This window comes from Dromaius novaehollandiae, chromosome 2 (genome assembly GCF_036370855.1).
Source record: "Dromaius novaehollandiae isolate bDroNov1 chromosome 2, bDroNov1.hap1, whole genome shotgun sequence".
In the NCBI taxonomy this organism is placed as follows: Eukaryota; Metazoa; Chordata; class Aves; order Casuariiformes; family Dromaiidae; genus Dromaius; species Dromaius novaehollandiae.
Genome location: NC_088099.1, coordinates 113369865 through 113387392, shown reverse-complemented (window position 1 = coordinate 113387392; position 17528 = coordinate 113369865). Strand labels below are relative to the sequence as shown.

At 39.4% G+C, this 17528-nt stretch overlaps 1 protein-coding gene across 2 annotated transcripts in view; it reads right to left on the bottom strand.

Moving 5' to 3' along the window:
• The window catches only part of SPIRE1 (spire type actin nucleation factor 1), a 123866-nt gene that overhangs the window by 4289 nt on the left and 102049 nt on the right, over positions 1 to 17528 (bottom strand). Inside the window, exons 9-16 of one of the 2 annotated variants that reach the window (XM_026094330.2) lie at positions 17248 to 17411; positions 12006 to 12096; positions 10262 to 10404; positions 7404 to 7577; positions 3923 to 4060; positions 1500 to 1570; positions 746 to 773; positions 516 to 652 (exon numbers count right to left, since the gene is read on the bottom strand). In XM_026094330.2, coding sequence (XP_025950115.2) covers positions 516 to 652; positions 746 to 773; positions 1500 to 1570; positions 3923 to 4060; positions 7404 to 7577; positions 10262 to 10404; positions 12006 to 12096; positions 17248 to 17411 — 946 coding nt within the window. The remainder of the gene's footprint in view (positions 1 to 515; positions 653 to 745; positions 774 to 1499; positions 1571 to 3922; positions 4061 to 7403; positions 7578 to 10261; positions 10405 to 12005; positions 12097 to 17247; positions 17412 to 17528) is intronic. The other variant, XM_026094329.2, reaches the window with a different exon arrangement.

Here is a 17528-nt window from a genome sequence, read left to right as displayed (position 1 = left end):
CACAAGTGATTTATACAGAGGGTTCTGAACAGAAGGAGTACATCATCTCAAAAAGAGTGATTGTATAAAACCAACAGATACTTTGATAAAGTGAAAATGAAAAAATTAATGGCTAGAAAATAAATTTGTGCAAGACATTTCAACTGAATTCCCATTCAGTTAGTGATTCCAGCATGTGAGATTTATCTCCTAAGACTCTATTCACATGGGAAAAAAATATTGAGGATATATTTTAGAGGTACTGCAGGAATTCAACTGTGCTAGTCTCATGTTAATTTTTCACCTGTAATGTGAAAAGGCTCAAGTCACACTGTTAGTATTACTCTTCTGAAAATAAGTAAAAAAGTGAATGGAAGAGACATGTTTTTTCAGTCTTCAGAAAGGTTACCAGAAGTATTATAAACATTAAAAACTACGAAACAGGTAGACAGAATCTTCTTAATGATTTATAGCTTGAGATTAAATGCTTAGGAAGCATTTCCAATAGACAGATGAGGCCTATGGGTGCTTCTCACCTAGGCATGCTCCTCAGCGATCGGTGGTGACTGGTGGAGGGTTTCTCCGGCCTCATGAAGCTTTCTCCTCTCTGCAAGGTTGAAGGTCCCAGTGAGAAGATGGGGAGGGTGGAATATGGCTTTGACGGCAATCGCATCTGGTGGGCGAACAGCCAAAGGAACACGTGAAGCATCATTACCAAAGATTACAGATTTTTAAGAAGGGACAAACCATACGTTTATTTACTTACTTTTTTGCAACACTGGGAGCATACAGGCCTGTGTAGGAAAGTGAGAGCATGAATTATATAATTTGGAAAAACTGTATTAAATCAATAATAAGGGATGAATGTTTTCAGGAGTTAGAATCCTGCCCCATCCCATTAAAAAAGTATTTTTATTTTTAAAGCTTCTTGAATATACTAACTTCAGAAGATAAAAGGGCTAAACAATAACAACAGCTAAAAACAAAACAGGGAAAATGAAGTAACACTTTTTTCTCTAAAGGAACATCCTTTGGTAAATGGCACAAGAAGATCAGTAATTCCACGAATCTCCAGACTTACTGTCTCACTGTTTAATTTAAGATTTTTCATTTTGTCAGCAAATAATTCATCCCCTCTCCCCGCTTCCCCGAAAACTAATCCAAAAGGTAACATATTCTTCTGTCCTGAAATATCTTCCCCAACAATAGACACTTTGGAGCTGTTGATGGGGGAGTCTGAATAAAATCTACCTCACCCTCCCATGAGCATAAAAAAAAATAAATGAGCGTTTGTCTCACTTTACCAAAGATTTTCAGTCTAAGGAAGTAGTTCTGCACTTAGGTGGGAACAGTTTTTACATACTTTTTTTTTTTTTTTTTTTTTTTAACTTCAGCTGCAATTACATAAATAAAAAAACAATAAACATCCTGCAGCAGAATTATTGGGAGGTTTCTGATGTACGAATCTTTATATTTCACTCTGAGATGGTACTTACTTATTACAGATATCAAATACTTACCTCTTACAGAACTGACAAGTGTAAGACCAGGTAAAGAAAGAAAACCTTCTTGTTCGACAGCAAAAGCAGAGCTAGAAGAAGAACAGAGGAGTTCACAATTTTAGACAAAGTCCTGCACAATGATGAGTTCATCTATCAGCCGCCATCAGTAAGACCACAACTGTAGCACTGCATCCAGTGCTGGGGTCCACACTTCCAAGAGGATATTGAAAAGAATGATCCAGAATTTTATCTTTACATATTTAGAAATACTCCTTTAATTGCCAGCCTAAATTAAATAATTGCTTATTTTCACTCCTCCCTCATCGGTGTTTATAGCATTGCTATAGAAAAAATGACAGCAAAGTAAGAGTAACGACAGCAAGGAAGAGTAACTATTAGAACTGAGGACCACAAGAACAAATGGGCTTAAGTTCAGCCATGAATAAATTTGGGCTGGAAATCAGACTGCTCCTAACAGTCTGTATCAGGTTCTGGAACACCAAGTGGCTGCCTATGGTAGCATTTGATGATTTTCTCCCAGTCCTATGCTCTTGAAAACTAGAGGAGGTCCAGGAAAGAACGATAATAGCAACCTTACTTAAGGAAAACCTATTTTACAGTGAAATAACAAATCCTTCTTATTTAGTTTATCCAAAGGAGGTAAGGATCACAGCTTAACAACATTTATGTGAAGAAAAGGCAATGAACAATGAAGAGCATTTTAATGAAGCACAAGATGACATACTGAGATCCAAAGACTGGGAGGTGAGACTAGACAAATTTGTTTAGAAATAAAAATGAACGGTTTTAATAGCAGGAGTTAATTAAACAAAGCTACTTACTCTGGAATTTGATAAAACCTCATTATTAAGTTTTATAGACTGACAATATGCAATGGCTGAATTTAATGGGTGGGCTTTTAAGATTCAGGTTCCCTCTGCCTCAAAAATATTAAATCTACTAAATAAATCTACATATATTAGACAGGTAGCCCTATAGTTAAAATATATTTTGAAGTCAAAATAGATTTGTTGATGATGTTCAAGAAGCACAAGTCAAAAAGGGGGGGGGGGGGAAGGACACTGCTTGGTAAATACCAATTACCAATCTGCAGTTCACAGAAAAAAAAAGGTATTAGCCCCTGGTTTCTCTAAAATTAAACCTTCCTCTTGGGTCACATGTTGCTTTATTTCTCTTGAAGGTTCTCATTCCTTCCTTGCTTGATACACAGACCTCCGAATGTCAGAGCTACAGCTCACAAATCCCGATCAGCGGTATGAATTAACACACCTTCAGATACCAGGCTGAAATATTTCTGCTCATTTCATAATGCAGAAAAAACCAGACAAATGAAAAAAAAACCCCAACAATTCACAGACAGAAATCAGTAGATGCAAGTAGCAAAAGCTGTCAGAGACTATATTTAAAAGAGAACTATTTTTAAAAGGGAGTTATTGCTCTTACTGAGGAAAGGATTCATAGCTAGGAATGGAAAGAGGTCACTGGCCAATTTAAAGACTATTACTGAGATTCTGGTTCACAAAAAAGTCAGCAAGAAATCAGATTTGGGACTTACATTTAGGATTCTTTTGATCTTCAAGTACTTGCAGTTCTCTAGACTGCTTTTAAAATACTCGTAACTCAAAAATGCCATTGCAAAGCTCAAACTGCTGGTTAGCACAGTGCGCCCTGCCTGCAGGGTCCATTGCCTCAGAGAGGTGGGACCTCAAGACATATCTCAAAGGACCTGGAGACTCTGAATAGGCAGCTCACTTTTTGGGCTTTAAAAGCTGAAAGACAGAAGCCAGGCATGGACAAAAAAACCCAAACAAACAAACAAAACAAGAAGGGAGACCCAATCTTTAACCAGACGCCACTAAATTCAGTAACATGAGAAAACTTGTTACAGGGTCACACAGAATATAACTGTGTTCCTACTCTAGAAACGGGAAACAAGTCAAGCTAGGGAAGATTCTGTTGATTTCGGGGAAGCAGAGGATTCATACCAAAAAAACCTGCTGTAACTTCTTACTGCTACTTGTAATTCTATTTTCTGTAATAAAAATGCTGAGCAACACTGCAGAAGGCATGGGGACCAAAAACACTTTGGTCAGCAAACATTAAAACATGCACACACACATATGCTCTGATTACTGCAAATGCTAATGCATTTTTATAGATCTAAACAAATAAGCTGTTTCCACAAAAAGCTTTGATGTTTTCAGCATGTATTTTAAGGGAACTGCTCCATATGTTATACATTTAGGGGGATGTTTGGTGAGTATTTCTGCTTTTTCTCTCATAAACCATGCGAAACAAGTGGATCTGAGTAGTGAGCTCACACTGCAGCTCCCAGCTTGCTGTCAGGGGAACGTGCGCGGGAGGCGTGCGTGGCTGGCCCCCCTCAACAGGCTTCGGAGCCCCCACTGGTGCAGGCATACCTTCCCTTTCTTGAGAGCGGTGTACACGTCTTTATACTGCTGGTACTTTTCCAGCTCTGCCTTCACCAGCACCTGACGGATGTGCATGACTTCCTCCACCGTCAGAGCGAGACACTCCACAGGGTAGCAGAACTCCTCCTGGAAGCCAAAAAGCCCATATTATTTTGAATCCAAAGCACTTCCTTCCAGACTTCAACCTAGAAAGCCAGCCACCTGGTTAGTAACTCCAGAAATCGAGGATTTCTCCCCTCAGACTGGAACAGCATTGGCGCATTCATGGGCATCACATGAGTTTCAAGATGGCTGAGACTGCGTAAGTGTGATCTAAATGGTCTGATGTTCAGCCTTCAGCCTCAGCCAGTGAGAGTTTTCTTCATTTTTCTTCCTCAAACCAACCATCACTTGACCCTTCCCTCTATTTGTCTTTTGTTTTGAAGATCCGTTTTAACCAATTAACATTCAGGTTTATAGTTTGAAAGGGAAAAGGTAATTTGGCACATAGTATTACTTGGGAGTCTTCTGTTCGAAGACAAGCAATTTCTCTGAGACTTTGTGGTGCCCAAAGTGGCCAAAGAAAGTTGCTAGTAGCCCATTCTAGCAGAAATTTTTATTCAGTGGTACCACATTTTGGTGCTCACATAATGAGAATCCCCCCAGAGCTACAGAAATACATTGCGGCTAAGGTTCTCCTTTCTGCCGCCAGGACAATAACAATAGCAATTTAAGCTCTATAGACTAATTTTCAAATATAAAGCATGGGAATTGGTTATCCACTACTGCATTATTAATGGCAAAAATTAAATACAGACTGATTACAAAGCAACTTCCCACCTATAAAATTTCTGTACATTTCATACTACAGCATTTAGGAGAATATTGAGTACAGAACTGCTGGCTTTGGTACCACAGAATAAAAATCATCCCCCCAATTTGTAATCCAGCCCTGTAGTTGATTACACAGGTCCAACAGAAAGACAGAAACCTCCGTGGGAGGTTAAGGGATCACTTAATGCTTAGTGAACCTTTTCAGCTAGCCCAGAGGGGCTACTGTGCTGAGCTGACAGTGACAAGTAACACGCTCTGAATATGCGAAGGAAATGTCTCCTGCAAGCACAAAGACATTGCTGACAGTTTAGAGACCTCATTTATAAATCGAAGCAATGATTCAGATTAGCTGTGAAATGTTCAATTTACATGAACTTGGAGTTCCTTTCTGTCTTTCCATTAGATTTGAAAGAAAATCTTTCTACGTTGCAGACCTGGCAAACATTAGCACTTAGGAACCACCACATTTTTAAAAACTGTTGTCTTACCTATCTAGAAAGGGAACACAGAGAAACTTCACTCTGTTTAAAATACCCCGCAAAAGACTAGAATTGAGTGAACTTTGTTAGATTTGTCAGCTAAACCTTTGGAATATACACCCTCACTAGCTTTCTGGAAAAAAAAAAAACTGTCAAAAGCAACTGCAATTTCCTTTGAGGTGCAAAACTCCACAGCCACACAAAATAACTTCTGTTCATTAGGAGCAACCTCCTAGCTAACCTGCAGCTATCAGCATGTCATTTTGGGTCCTTTCCATAGCAACTGCCTTGCTGTAGAGAAAGCGCGGCTGACGGCCGGGGTGCCCCGCAAGAGGAAGTGGGTGGGAAAGCACCAAGCACACAATGCCCGCAAAACCCCTCACTTCTGCATCGTGGGAGACTGTGAAGCCCTCTGCGCTCAATGAAGCTGACTCAATGTTTTTAATCAATCAGAGCTCTAAGTCCTTTAGAAAGACACTTCTTACGTGAAGGTACTTCCTTCCCCCTCCTGAACGCCCACTCCTTTAATTTATGGGCTGATGCCATCAGGGAACACTGCTCCTTGGGAGACGGTCTGTAGATCTACTGTGGGGTGTAGAGCAGGCACCAGGGGAATAGTGTGGGTCTGTTGTACCAATTAAAAGTGCTTATCATCACAGCAAACAGAAATAGCCAGTGGGCAATGGGGGAAACACAGAAAATGTTCACATGTTTAAATGCTAATGTTTTAATTCCAGAGGTACACAAGGACAACAAAATGTTAATGCAACATTAAATGAAAGATAAATATTATGCTGATTTCGGAAAAATTGCTTGAGTTTTTTTCCATTTCAGAATAGAAAAAAGTACACGAGAAAATCTTTAATTTTGATTAATTTAAATGCCTCAAAGCTAAAACTAAACTAAGCACTAACTAAACTTCATTAAATAATAATGCTTTGGAGTTATTGCTCAAACTTCCAACAATAACCTATACCCAGATTAGGCAGCTCCAAGTGTGAGAACTTAAGTTCTCTGCAACACTCGCATACAACAGAACATATTAAAGACAAATCGTGGTTCAAATGGTCTTGATTTTCTGGAATTGTACTCAATATTTATTTTAATACAAAAGATAATTCAGTATTTTTATTTTTAAAGGAAAAAATATAATTAAAAAAACTGTTTGGAAGTTTCCATAACCCTCATGAGAATTTGCTTAACACTGACTGTGAAATCCTAATATATATACCATAAGAGCTTAAGGTGTATGTATACAGCTACTATTTTTTACTCAGGAAAAACAGGTACTAAGTACTATATATCCATAGTGTGAAATAAAGTGCTTTGTAGGTCGTTCCCAGCATATTCTCACCTAATAGGTCCTTATGACCAACACATTTTCACACTAATACATCCCTTGCAAAATTTCTCATTAGATGATGACACTTGGCATTCAAATGAGCTGCTCAAGTAAAGTGTAATATGAACTACTGCTGAATTGTCCACCAAATTCTGCAATTCACAATCAGTCAAGCACTCTAAACTCTTCATGTTTTGCAGACTAAAACTTTCTAAAAAGTAAACTGGATATCTGAACTATAATCTCTCCTGCAACAGGTTTCACACTTTCAATTTTTGGTTGGGACAAGAAAAAGAAGGAAAAATTTAAATTATTCATGGTCAATGAGACACAGGGGTTAAAGAATCAGCTTTTCTTTTTAGTAGATTTGCCTACGCTGGTACATAGCTATTAATTATTCTGCAAGTTCTCATAAACATGCTGAGGAACAAAATGATATTCAGGTTTTCAAGTAAAAAAGGTTGCAAATGCCCTTCCGTTCTATATGATATATCTTGTTAGAACCACAAAAGCTTAATCTTAACATAGTCCACGGATTACAGTAGTTCTGCTGGATTTTTGCTGCAGGATCTTCATGTGCTGTAATATTTAAGGTCTGTCCCATTGATAATCTTGTGATGTTGCATTTTTAGTTTGCTGTCCTTTCAGAACTGATTTCTTTTCCCCGTGAGGTGATTGAAGACACACATAAATATCCTACACACATTGAAATCAATGTCAATCAGGTGCAGTGTCCCAGCCTAAGCTTTAATTCTTGCCACAGCTTAGGAAGTGCTCCCCTAAGAGGGAACATGCTGGTGAAGGTGATTTCCAAAGCCAGCAAAAAGAGGCAAACCTTTGTGGGTTTCCACCTGCTGGCAAAAGCTCTCTCACAGAGATAGTACATAGCCCCTGCCACCCCGCACATGGCTGCTTCAACGGGATGAGAGCTGAGCAGAGAAGCTGTTTGCATAGCTGAAAAAAGTGGTCTGAAAGTCATCCTTGGAAATAAACTGGTTATCCTAGGAACCTGAACAATAGATAGGAAGCAGAGAAGCGAACGCTGTGTATAAATGAAACCATTAACTTTGGTCCTTTGGATCATGAAAATAATAATGATCATCATCATAATTACTATTATTTTAAAAGCAAACAAACTACAAAGGAATTCATATGCACATCTCAGGACACTGGGTTCATCTCACTGATTAAACACCGAGTTAGCTCTCAAAGGTAAGCACACCACCAGACCGGATCCTGAAAAATAGCACTGAGCTGTCCCGCCGTGGTTATGCCTTTCCATTTGGCACTTGTAGGGCAACATATCAAAAGGACTATGTTTGGCATCTTTCCAAGTTTGTTTCCCCTCCCCACCTACTTAGCTCTAATCCCCTCTGTCTGATGAGATGCCAGGTCACAAAACCGTAGTTAGTATGCAAGGCAGGCCAGTTTCTTGCTAATCCTGCTAAGAGACTGTAGCAAAGTCCTGCCTGTTTTCAGTGGCACTGAGGACTGTTTATTGCTGAGGCCTCTTTCACCTTGAAGAGAAACTGCAACCACAGGAGCAGATGGTAAGAAATGAAATTCCATCAATCCTGGAGGAAGGGACAAAGAAGTGTAAAATCAAATAAAAAGTAAATAATATTCCGCACTTATTTAGAAGTGTTCACTCAAGGAACTGCAATGTTACAAATGCAGCATCTGGCGTCACCTCCGAAAGAAGCTGGCATCCTCTGGGGAAGGAAAGACGCTGCAGTAAGCCAAAGTGTGCAACTGGGCCAGTGCCAGCATATCAGAAACTATCTACTAAATTAAAAACAACAGAAGCATTGTGGGAGTCATATGTCACACCCTAGAGGGCACTATTGCCAAGATTAAGAATTAGCTCTCTAGGCATCAAATAAATCAGGTTCTTATTATAGGAACATCATTTCACTACTGATTTTCCTTGTTTTTCACTTCATAGTCAAAACCAACTTAGGTGACAGCTCTGAAGCAAAAACCAAACCAAACCAAACAAAAAAAAAAACCCTAGCAAAACCTGTCCCATCTCTTTTAAAACATTAAGCAACATAGATCAAGAATTCTACAGATGTCTTTCTGCCACATTTGTCTGATTTATCTAATGACTTTTTCTCCCTTTCCTTTAATATTTTTTATGGGGGAGAGGAACAATTGAATGAATTTTTCTGCACTGGTTTTACTTCATACAAAACTTTCTAGGCTTATGTCAGTAATCAGACCGACTGAAGGAAAACACAAATGTGGTCAGAAAGGTCCTGTTAAGAATTTGGTTCAGCTATTTAAAATAATGGCCTCACATATTAGATTTTTACATTCCATGATCTCCTCAAATACATGAGATGAGATCGATGCTATGATGCAACATATTTAGATACACTAAAAATGTGAAAGAGTAAATGCCTCAGCATAACATATAATGCTTTCCCCCCTCCTCCCTTTAAATAACGTGTCAGTGAATGACCATGGGCCTATCAGAAAATAACTCTTGTGCTTCCACGTATAGCAAGTGCTGCAGGTGAAGACAGAGCAATCCATTTTATACTGATAACCTCTTCAAACACACGCTGAAGAAACCCTCCAGCTCACGTCTCGTGCAATATGTTATTCTCCAAGTCAACATCTGCAGAAGAATTCTACTCGTGCTGTGTGTTTAGCAACAACACTCTACTACCTGCCCTTCACCTAGAATGAGAAACTATATTCTAGTTGGAAAGATGGAATAAACAAAATCCACCAGAACCTCTGAAAATAAGTGGAGAAAACAAGTTGTGAGAGCATTTGGAGATTATTTTGTTACAGTTGAACTTCATCATCTAATAGGTTTGGATCTGGGCCACCACCTCTCGGGCCAACAAGAACACTCTTCAAAGCCCATTAATGCCACTGTACCAAAAGATGGGGCAAATGAATATTGCCTTCCTTTCAAAACTTGAATGTGTTTATTGATTTCTCTATTCACTAGCACCTCATGGGGCATACTTGGAAACCCTGCTGGTAGGAAAAGAGACAAGGAACATATCCTGCATGAAATGACAAAGCACTAATCAGTGTGTCAGCATAAAAGAACCAGGATTTCATACCCTTTGCCACTTACACTCTGTTGGAAAACAGCTCTCAATTAAAGCTAATTGATCAAATGTACTGTACTTTCTTTTCAAGTAGCAGTTCAGGTTTTTGCCTTGGTGACTTCAACAAAGTAGCATAGTCAAACCTTGATTCGGATTACTGAAAGAGCTTTCACATGTATGAACATTAACCACACAAGTTCTTAAGGTGGGAAGAAAAGAAGCCATTCCATTCATTCATTCATCCATTAATTAAAACATTTCCAAAAAACCAAAAAAGATCCACTGCTTTGGAATCATCTGTATTCAAATGGCAATTCAATTATTTGAAGCACATCTGCTTCAGTAACATTTTGAAATAAAAGCAAGGCATGTGGCTTTACCCACATAGTCCTAATCACAGTGCAAATGTTTTCTGAGGCACCTCTGCCTGGGATTTTGGATTAATATGCTAGAGAAACAAAGTTCAGATCTTGATTTCAAAATGTCCTTAGTAGCCAAGGGCTGTTTCTGAATTAAGGAGTTTTCTCTGAGTCAAGTTCTAATCACACTGAAGCCAAGTTTTAATTTTCATTATACTGTTAGCATGCCTCTTTTTCTCTCTCCTACCACCCACTCCACTTACAAGTGATCTGGAGCTCTGCTTTGTAGGTGGTAGGAACTGTCTCACATTGGTTGGTGTTTCCTTTTCAATGGAGTGTCGTCTCTGAGGTGGCTGCCGTCTCTCGGGCTGTGGTGTAGATGATATTGGCAAGAACTTTGGAGGCACTAAAGATTAAACCGGTAGAAATAATTAGCTCTCATAGGAAAGACTATTGGATAACATCATTCTGTACTTAAAACAGCCATCATTTTGTTACAATTCCTCCTACTGGTGGCTGAAGTTATGCATGCGTGTGCACATGCACATACAAAGCATTTTCAGCACAGTCCATTAGATGGATCACATTTTCAAGACTGACAGAACAGGAATACTCATAAAAACAGCATATACAGACACGCTACTTCCAATCACCAGTGTATGTAGCATTGTACCATTTAGTGTTTCAAGGTATTGGCTTATCCAATTTATTCACCATCGGGCACAGAATATACGCAAGTAGATTACACATTTAATGAGAAAAGCTTTTCCAGTGAAACACTTTGAAAAAGAATTAAAATACTATTACACAGTAACACCTAAAAAACCAGTAACTGAAAGAGAACAAATCCTGCCCTCTTCCCAGCAAGTACTTTTCTTATTAGGCATACTGATGATTGCTAGGTGTCTGTTTCAAACAAGTACATTCACTGAAATGCTGAAAAAGGTGCAGGAAACTAGTCTTAGGGTAAAACATGCTTTTGTAGCAAGAAAGCCTTTTATGAGCACAGCCAAACGAGCCCCTATTCATTAATCTGACTCCCTCTGCAGTTCCATATCAAATTCAAGATCCCAGTTGTTCTCTTTAGACTTATGTAGTATTGGCCTGAAATTTATATAAGACTGCTTAAAGCTCTGATATAAAGACATCATTTCACAGCAACACTTCTTGGCACTATCGAATTCTCTAAATAAGCCTGAAGCTCAGCTATGCAGAACAGGAATTTTTGCAAATGCTAGTGGAAGGACCTGGGATGTTTCCACCTTGCCCTGGGAACTCAAGATCATAAATATATAACAACTGATGTATTAAAGTATGTTACCTCACTTCCTTTGCAAGGCCTAAATGAAAGCTTTTGGCTCAAAACAACAGAAAATTAAAATGGAAATATATTTTCTTGCGTAGGCTGAACAATTCCCCTCTTTCAAACTGGAAGCCATAGGAATCACAGAGGACTTACAGTGCTGTATTCTACTCTCGTGCATAAACATTTAGCTGAAAAGGATGTACACACTTTTTCTGAATATGTTGGTAAACTGAAAATAAATAAGGGGTTACAGGAGTTTACATTGCTGTAAAATTGTCTTCATGAATTAATTGAATTAATGTCACTGCAGGCCACAGTTAAGAACTGATCTTTTCTTTCCAACACACAGTTTCAATAAAATGCCTTTTCATGCTCTTCCTGCTAATTCTAGGACAAAAATGCTGTTTAGTCCAAGAATGTTTTAACAATGTTTTTCTACTCTTAAAACACCTGTACTTGTTTCTCGTCTCCACAAGTCTGAAGATATCCCATACTGAACAGAACAGGCTAATGCCTTCCAATCATTAATCAGACTTGACCTAGAGCAGGCCTAGAGCCTGCTGAACAAGCTTTACAGACTTATTCCATTAACGCTACTCAGCTTGAGCTTTCTATAAAAGAGCTTGAGACAAAGTGCATGTAACAGAAGGCAACAGAAGTGGGGAAAAGCAGCCACCGCGCTCTTCTCTAATCAAACTCACTCTTTCTGCTGCTGGTGCCTTCCTGAAAGGGGTCTTCCATCTGGGAGGGAGAAATGCTGCTGCTACTTGCTGATTTGTGCACTGACTCCTCCTGTATGGAAACAAAAAGAAAAGAAATATAAGCCCTCAGAGACCCTTTTCGTGTGTATGTGTCATATTGCTTTTTACCACACAGAAATCACAAGCTATCAAAGTTATATTACACCATGAAATCACTCAAAATTCTAGAAGTACTGAGAAAAATGCTGACTCCAGGCAGCACCAAGTAAATGGAATTTTCTAAGCCCAACTTTTTCAGAAGCTGAATAAATAGTCCCTGGTTGGAATTCAGTTTGTTTAATTATATCCTAAAAGAACAGGATCAGAAGAGAGCTGGATGAATCCATTGTAACCTGTTACTTTTCCTCAACCAACTGCTCATGGTATCCAGGGCCTCCTAAGGATTTCTAACTACAAGGGATAAATTAACTCAACTTCGTATCTCAGACTAGCAAGGAATCAGCACTTGGACTTCTCTGGTCTCCAGCGGAATGAGACCCACTGCTATATACAAGTGACTCCGGTAAAGAGAAATTAATCAGATCTCAACTGCACCGTTCTTTAACCCCAATCCTGCTGTGTTTCTCCTTCCTTCGGTATGTTAAAGAAATCTTATTCACTATGTTAGTATGTTTCATCATGACAGCCAACAGCAATTCCTGCAAGATGAATGAAAATGAAACAGGCTTTGACTAACACCTTTCAGCTATCGAAGGAGTTATGCCACTAAAAATATTAAATCCTTTGCCTTCACCTAAAATCTCTGTCTTCAGCCAGCAGACATAGGCGAGATACAGATCACTGCAGGAGCCTCCCAAAGGAGCAGAGTTGAAGGACTGTGAATGCTACTTAGTTCTAATGGGAATGCTTTTAAGCAAAGGCATTTGCATCATTTAAGTTGTCAAGTTTAACAGATCAAACAAGTGCTCTGCTCTAAAACCCAGCAAAGAGCTGAGCTTCTCTGTCACAGACTTGTTTAGTTACATGAATTGCAAGCAAGAAAATCTCCACTAACCAAAATAATGCTTTCTCGGGTAACAGAAAATCAGGAGAGAAAAGCCAACAGGATCACCTCAATGAACACCATGTATCAGAGGGCAGAGGCCTTCACAAATTCCCACCAGGTGTCTAAGGCTGAGCCTGAGGATAGGCACTGTGCTGTACACTGTGCCCATTTATATGCCACAAACCAACATTACTCAGAGAGACTCAAACCAGCCCCGAACCCCGAACAATACATTCACTTTAGCATATGTAGTATACCCCTGCAAAACAGCTGGGATGAGAAACTTGTAGAGAAATTTGAGCAGTGCATTTAGCTATATTAGCTGAACTACTTCCAGAACCCAGTACAATTTATTCAGAGCTAGCTCAGATCTTTACATATCACTGCCTCAGGCCACGTGGTCACCCTAAAGGACCACTGGAGAACCTGCAAGATAACTGGATGCACTGAACTTTAAAAGTGGTACAGCAGTGTTCGCAAGGCAACAGTCACACATTTAAACTTTGTGAAGGAGAATAATCACCATTTGAAGTGAACCGCTCTAAAGTAAACTTTTCACTTTGTAGAAGTCAAGCTATTGCTGTGTGAAAGATTACTTTTCCATTGCTAAAGAAGCTAAAAAGCTAAGACGAAGAACTAAGTAGTCTATTTGTCAGTTAAAAAAATAACCATGTGGCCATGCTTTTCATTTTTACAAATAAAAGCAGCCGGTGTTTCAGAGCAGGCTTGCTGAGCAGTAGCTGGTGGACAGCTGGCTCCGGGCACAGTCTACGCACCCCTCATTCTAGAGAAGTGTCTCATTCTGGTGGACCCTATCTCGTCCTGACCAAAAATTATGACTGCTTCAGATAGTTTTTGGCATCTTACACCATGAAGTTTCATAAAAAACTGAATGATTACATAAGAGTCTAAATGATCACTCAATAATTTGTGTATTAAGTTTGCGTATGTGGTTTTCTAAGTTTTCTGTTCTCCTTTTTCTTCTACTTTTCCTAGGTCTGAAACACTGGTGGTAGGGAGAAGGGAGACGAAGTAAGTTGAACAATTGAAAATATCAAGAGGCTAAATACATTTTTAATGTAAAATTGCAAAACAGTGGTAAGAGAAACTTTTCATATGACATGCTAATTTTGATAACAGCCATCTTTCAATGGAAAGAAATAGCTAAAAGTTGTTCACTATTCTTCATTCCACTTTTGAATCCAAGGTGGATGTGATGTCTCAATCACATGTTGAAAAGCTACGTAGCATACAGACATCTCTATTTGGCTCCCATTTTTGCAAAAGTTTTCCAGTTACCTAACTGAATGAAATATGAATGAAAATATTAAATTGTGTTGCAACCACTTGAGGAAGGTTTTCCTGAGGATTTCTGGTAGCTATCCCCAGCTACCAGGAGTCTAGGAGTCTTGAAAAAACAGGGAGAAAGAAATGAACAGAAATAGGGGAATAAGGTGCTTCTCTCCAGTAAAGATCTACAAGAAGGATCCCAGGAGCAACCGTTCCTGTTCTAAGGAATGGGAGGGAATGAACTGTCAGAGCCAGTGGATGTGTACAAAAAAAGTAAGCATCATCAGCTCAGGGAGCATGGAAGCCAGGAGTGGATTTAATGCATCATCCTGCTTACATAACAGGTATTCCAGGTTTGCCATTTCAAATTACTTTTTCTGTGTACGAACACATGAGCTGAAAATGCTGTTACTGTCCCATGATTTCTCAAGAATGGAAGGCTTTTTTGAGAGTGAAATCCTGTGTAGGAATGACAGATGAATCTTCTCATGAATTTCTTCATATCAATACACTAACTGTTGTGTTTTTTGGCAGACAATAAGACATTTTACAGTCAAGGCTGCATCAACTCAACATCCCAGACTGCAGACTTCTGCATAGAGCTAAACCATTAGAATTTTACTGGTACTGAGAAAGCTGCAGCTTCAAAGGCATCACCTTAAAGCATCCAAATGTGCTACTGATGTGATTCTCATTCATAAATACCTATGGCTTCCTCAGGAAGACATAATTTTTATAGCTGTATCAAAAATAGGTATTAGATTGCTACTTCTCTTAGCCACACAGGGCAAGATGGCATGTTCTGCTCCCCTTCTGAAACTGTGATTGTAGTGGCAATGCAGAAGAAAGCAAGGACAGAAGGTAGGAACTGTCTGTACAATATCCAGCCTTGCAAGCAAATGGGCATAGGGGTGTATCAAACCTCTCCTTTCACCTCTGGCTGGGAATACTGAGTGCTGGGGCGTAGTCAGCATCACAACACAGCTGAGAGAAGAACAAAGGGGAAACAGGGGAAAAAAAACGTGTCTGCGTCACAGCTCATTTGGAGGTGTGCAGCTCAGCAGTGCCGATGCTTGCAGCCTGCAATTTAGGGCATAACATAGTCATTATTTAACTGCCAGTGAGTAACTCTAAATAGGTTAAGCTCAATTCAAATTGCAAGCAGAGAGGTGGCTGAGTCGTTCACAGGCAGTCAGGACAACATGACACACTTTTTTTTTACATATTATGTACAAAGTAAAAGTCAGCAAATAAATAAGACACTTTGACAGTGCAGTCTTCTCTTTCTTCCAAGGTTCTGTGTACCATTCTCTTTGCCAGCTTGGAAAATTTCACCCAAACTCCCTCCAGTTTGTTTATTTACACTGCTTTAGCACTGCGCCTGAGCCCCAACCAGTACTCTGCTGGGCATTTTAATCGTCTTAGTTGCTTCACCAGCTACTTCTGCCAGCTCAGACAAATACAACATCTGTTCTTTGTGACAGCACTACGTGGCTGATTTATTTTCAATTTATCTTTTGCTGTATGCCCAAAAGCTTTCTCTGTGCGACTTTGCTGGCCTACACAGTAGTCTCTAATAGATAATCACGGTCACACAGTTTATTTTTTTCTTCCTAGACGGATCACTTCACATTTTCCTTTAAAGAATTTCCTTTTCTTGATTTCTACTCATTTTTTCCATGCCAAATATCATGCTGCATTAGCTCTGGGATGCACTGAGCTACAAGCTGGGAAACTATGAGTTCAAGATCCAACTCCTTCATTCACAATTCTTCATATCCTTGCATCCTGCCCATCTCCATTAATATTAACAAAACCTCATATAGTCACCGCTGTAATTTTAAAGACTGCTGAGAGATTTCAGAATGCAAATCTCTTCTGCTGGATGCAGACTGGATGCACCGAAGTATGCACCCACACAAGTCGCCCACAGGACAACCCCTAATACAACGAGGTGCAACCTTTCACTGGTCCTGAAAGTATGCATCAAAGAGATACGTTTCTCCCCACATATATTTCTCCACAGCCCCCTTACAAAGGCATCCAAGCTGGGAGGTAAGTACACCGCAGGGAAACCCATCCCTCCCATTTACTAGAGAGGGAGAGACAGGGAAGACTGCCTTCCCTAGGCTAAAATTAGCTTCTGTGAATAAACTCTGCCTCTGTGTGCTTTTCAGCATGCCTATTTAACTTGCAGAAAGGTTGGAACTCAGTTAATAATACTACCTGTTCAGAAGACAAAGTTCATTCTTGAGCATGTAACATTGATACTTGAGGACTATATATAACGTGGCTTTTATGTTAGAGTTTTTTAAGCTTTTCTCCTTTTTATACTATTCTAAATCATTAAATCTCTGCTTGAGAAGGGATGGATTCAAAGTTGTTTCCCCATCTAAATGATATTTGATTGTCCCTACCTGTGAAACACCTGCTGGGTGATACTTCCCAAGTCTCCATCACAAATCGACCCACTGTCATTTGCACTGAACTGCAAGCTCTTTGGCATAGGGAATGTTTTTTATTTAAAAGCTGGCATGGTGAGGCTGGGCTCTCATCTCACCAGCTTTAGTGACAGCTCCTGCACAGCTGCAAGAAGGGTGCAATACATTTGCCTGCATTCTCAAAAGCATAATTTGCTACATATGCACTGCAGATAGATACTGGGCATTTAGACAAATAAGTAAATACTGGGCTTAAGGCCGAACCCTTCATTTAACCTTTCTATAGAATCCTATGATTTTTAAGGTCTGATCTACTATTTTTGAAGTTCTGTGGAATGGCAGAACAGTCACAGGAAAATACAGACTGTAACCTACGAAATCATTTCTTAGTTGATCACCTCAGCAAATTAAGGAATAAGACTCAATTCTGACAAATCGAGAATCAAGCTGTGTCCTGATGTTTTACCTCTGAATCTGAGCTGTCAAGTTCAGCCAACGTGGGAGCCTTAAGAAGTCTCTTTCGTTGTACTGTCACTTGCGTGGCACCATTCTGCTTTCCTTGCGGTGCCAAACCACCATTCACTACAGAGGCGTCTACTAATTTTCTTCCAACCTCTGGTGTAGATACATCTAGCAAAAGAAATAAAACAATTGGTGTTTGGACATTGCACACTAAATAGAACAATTAACTTTTATTTTACTTTCTTAAATCTAACTGTCAAGGCAGTGCACACAAAGGAAAAAATC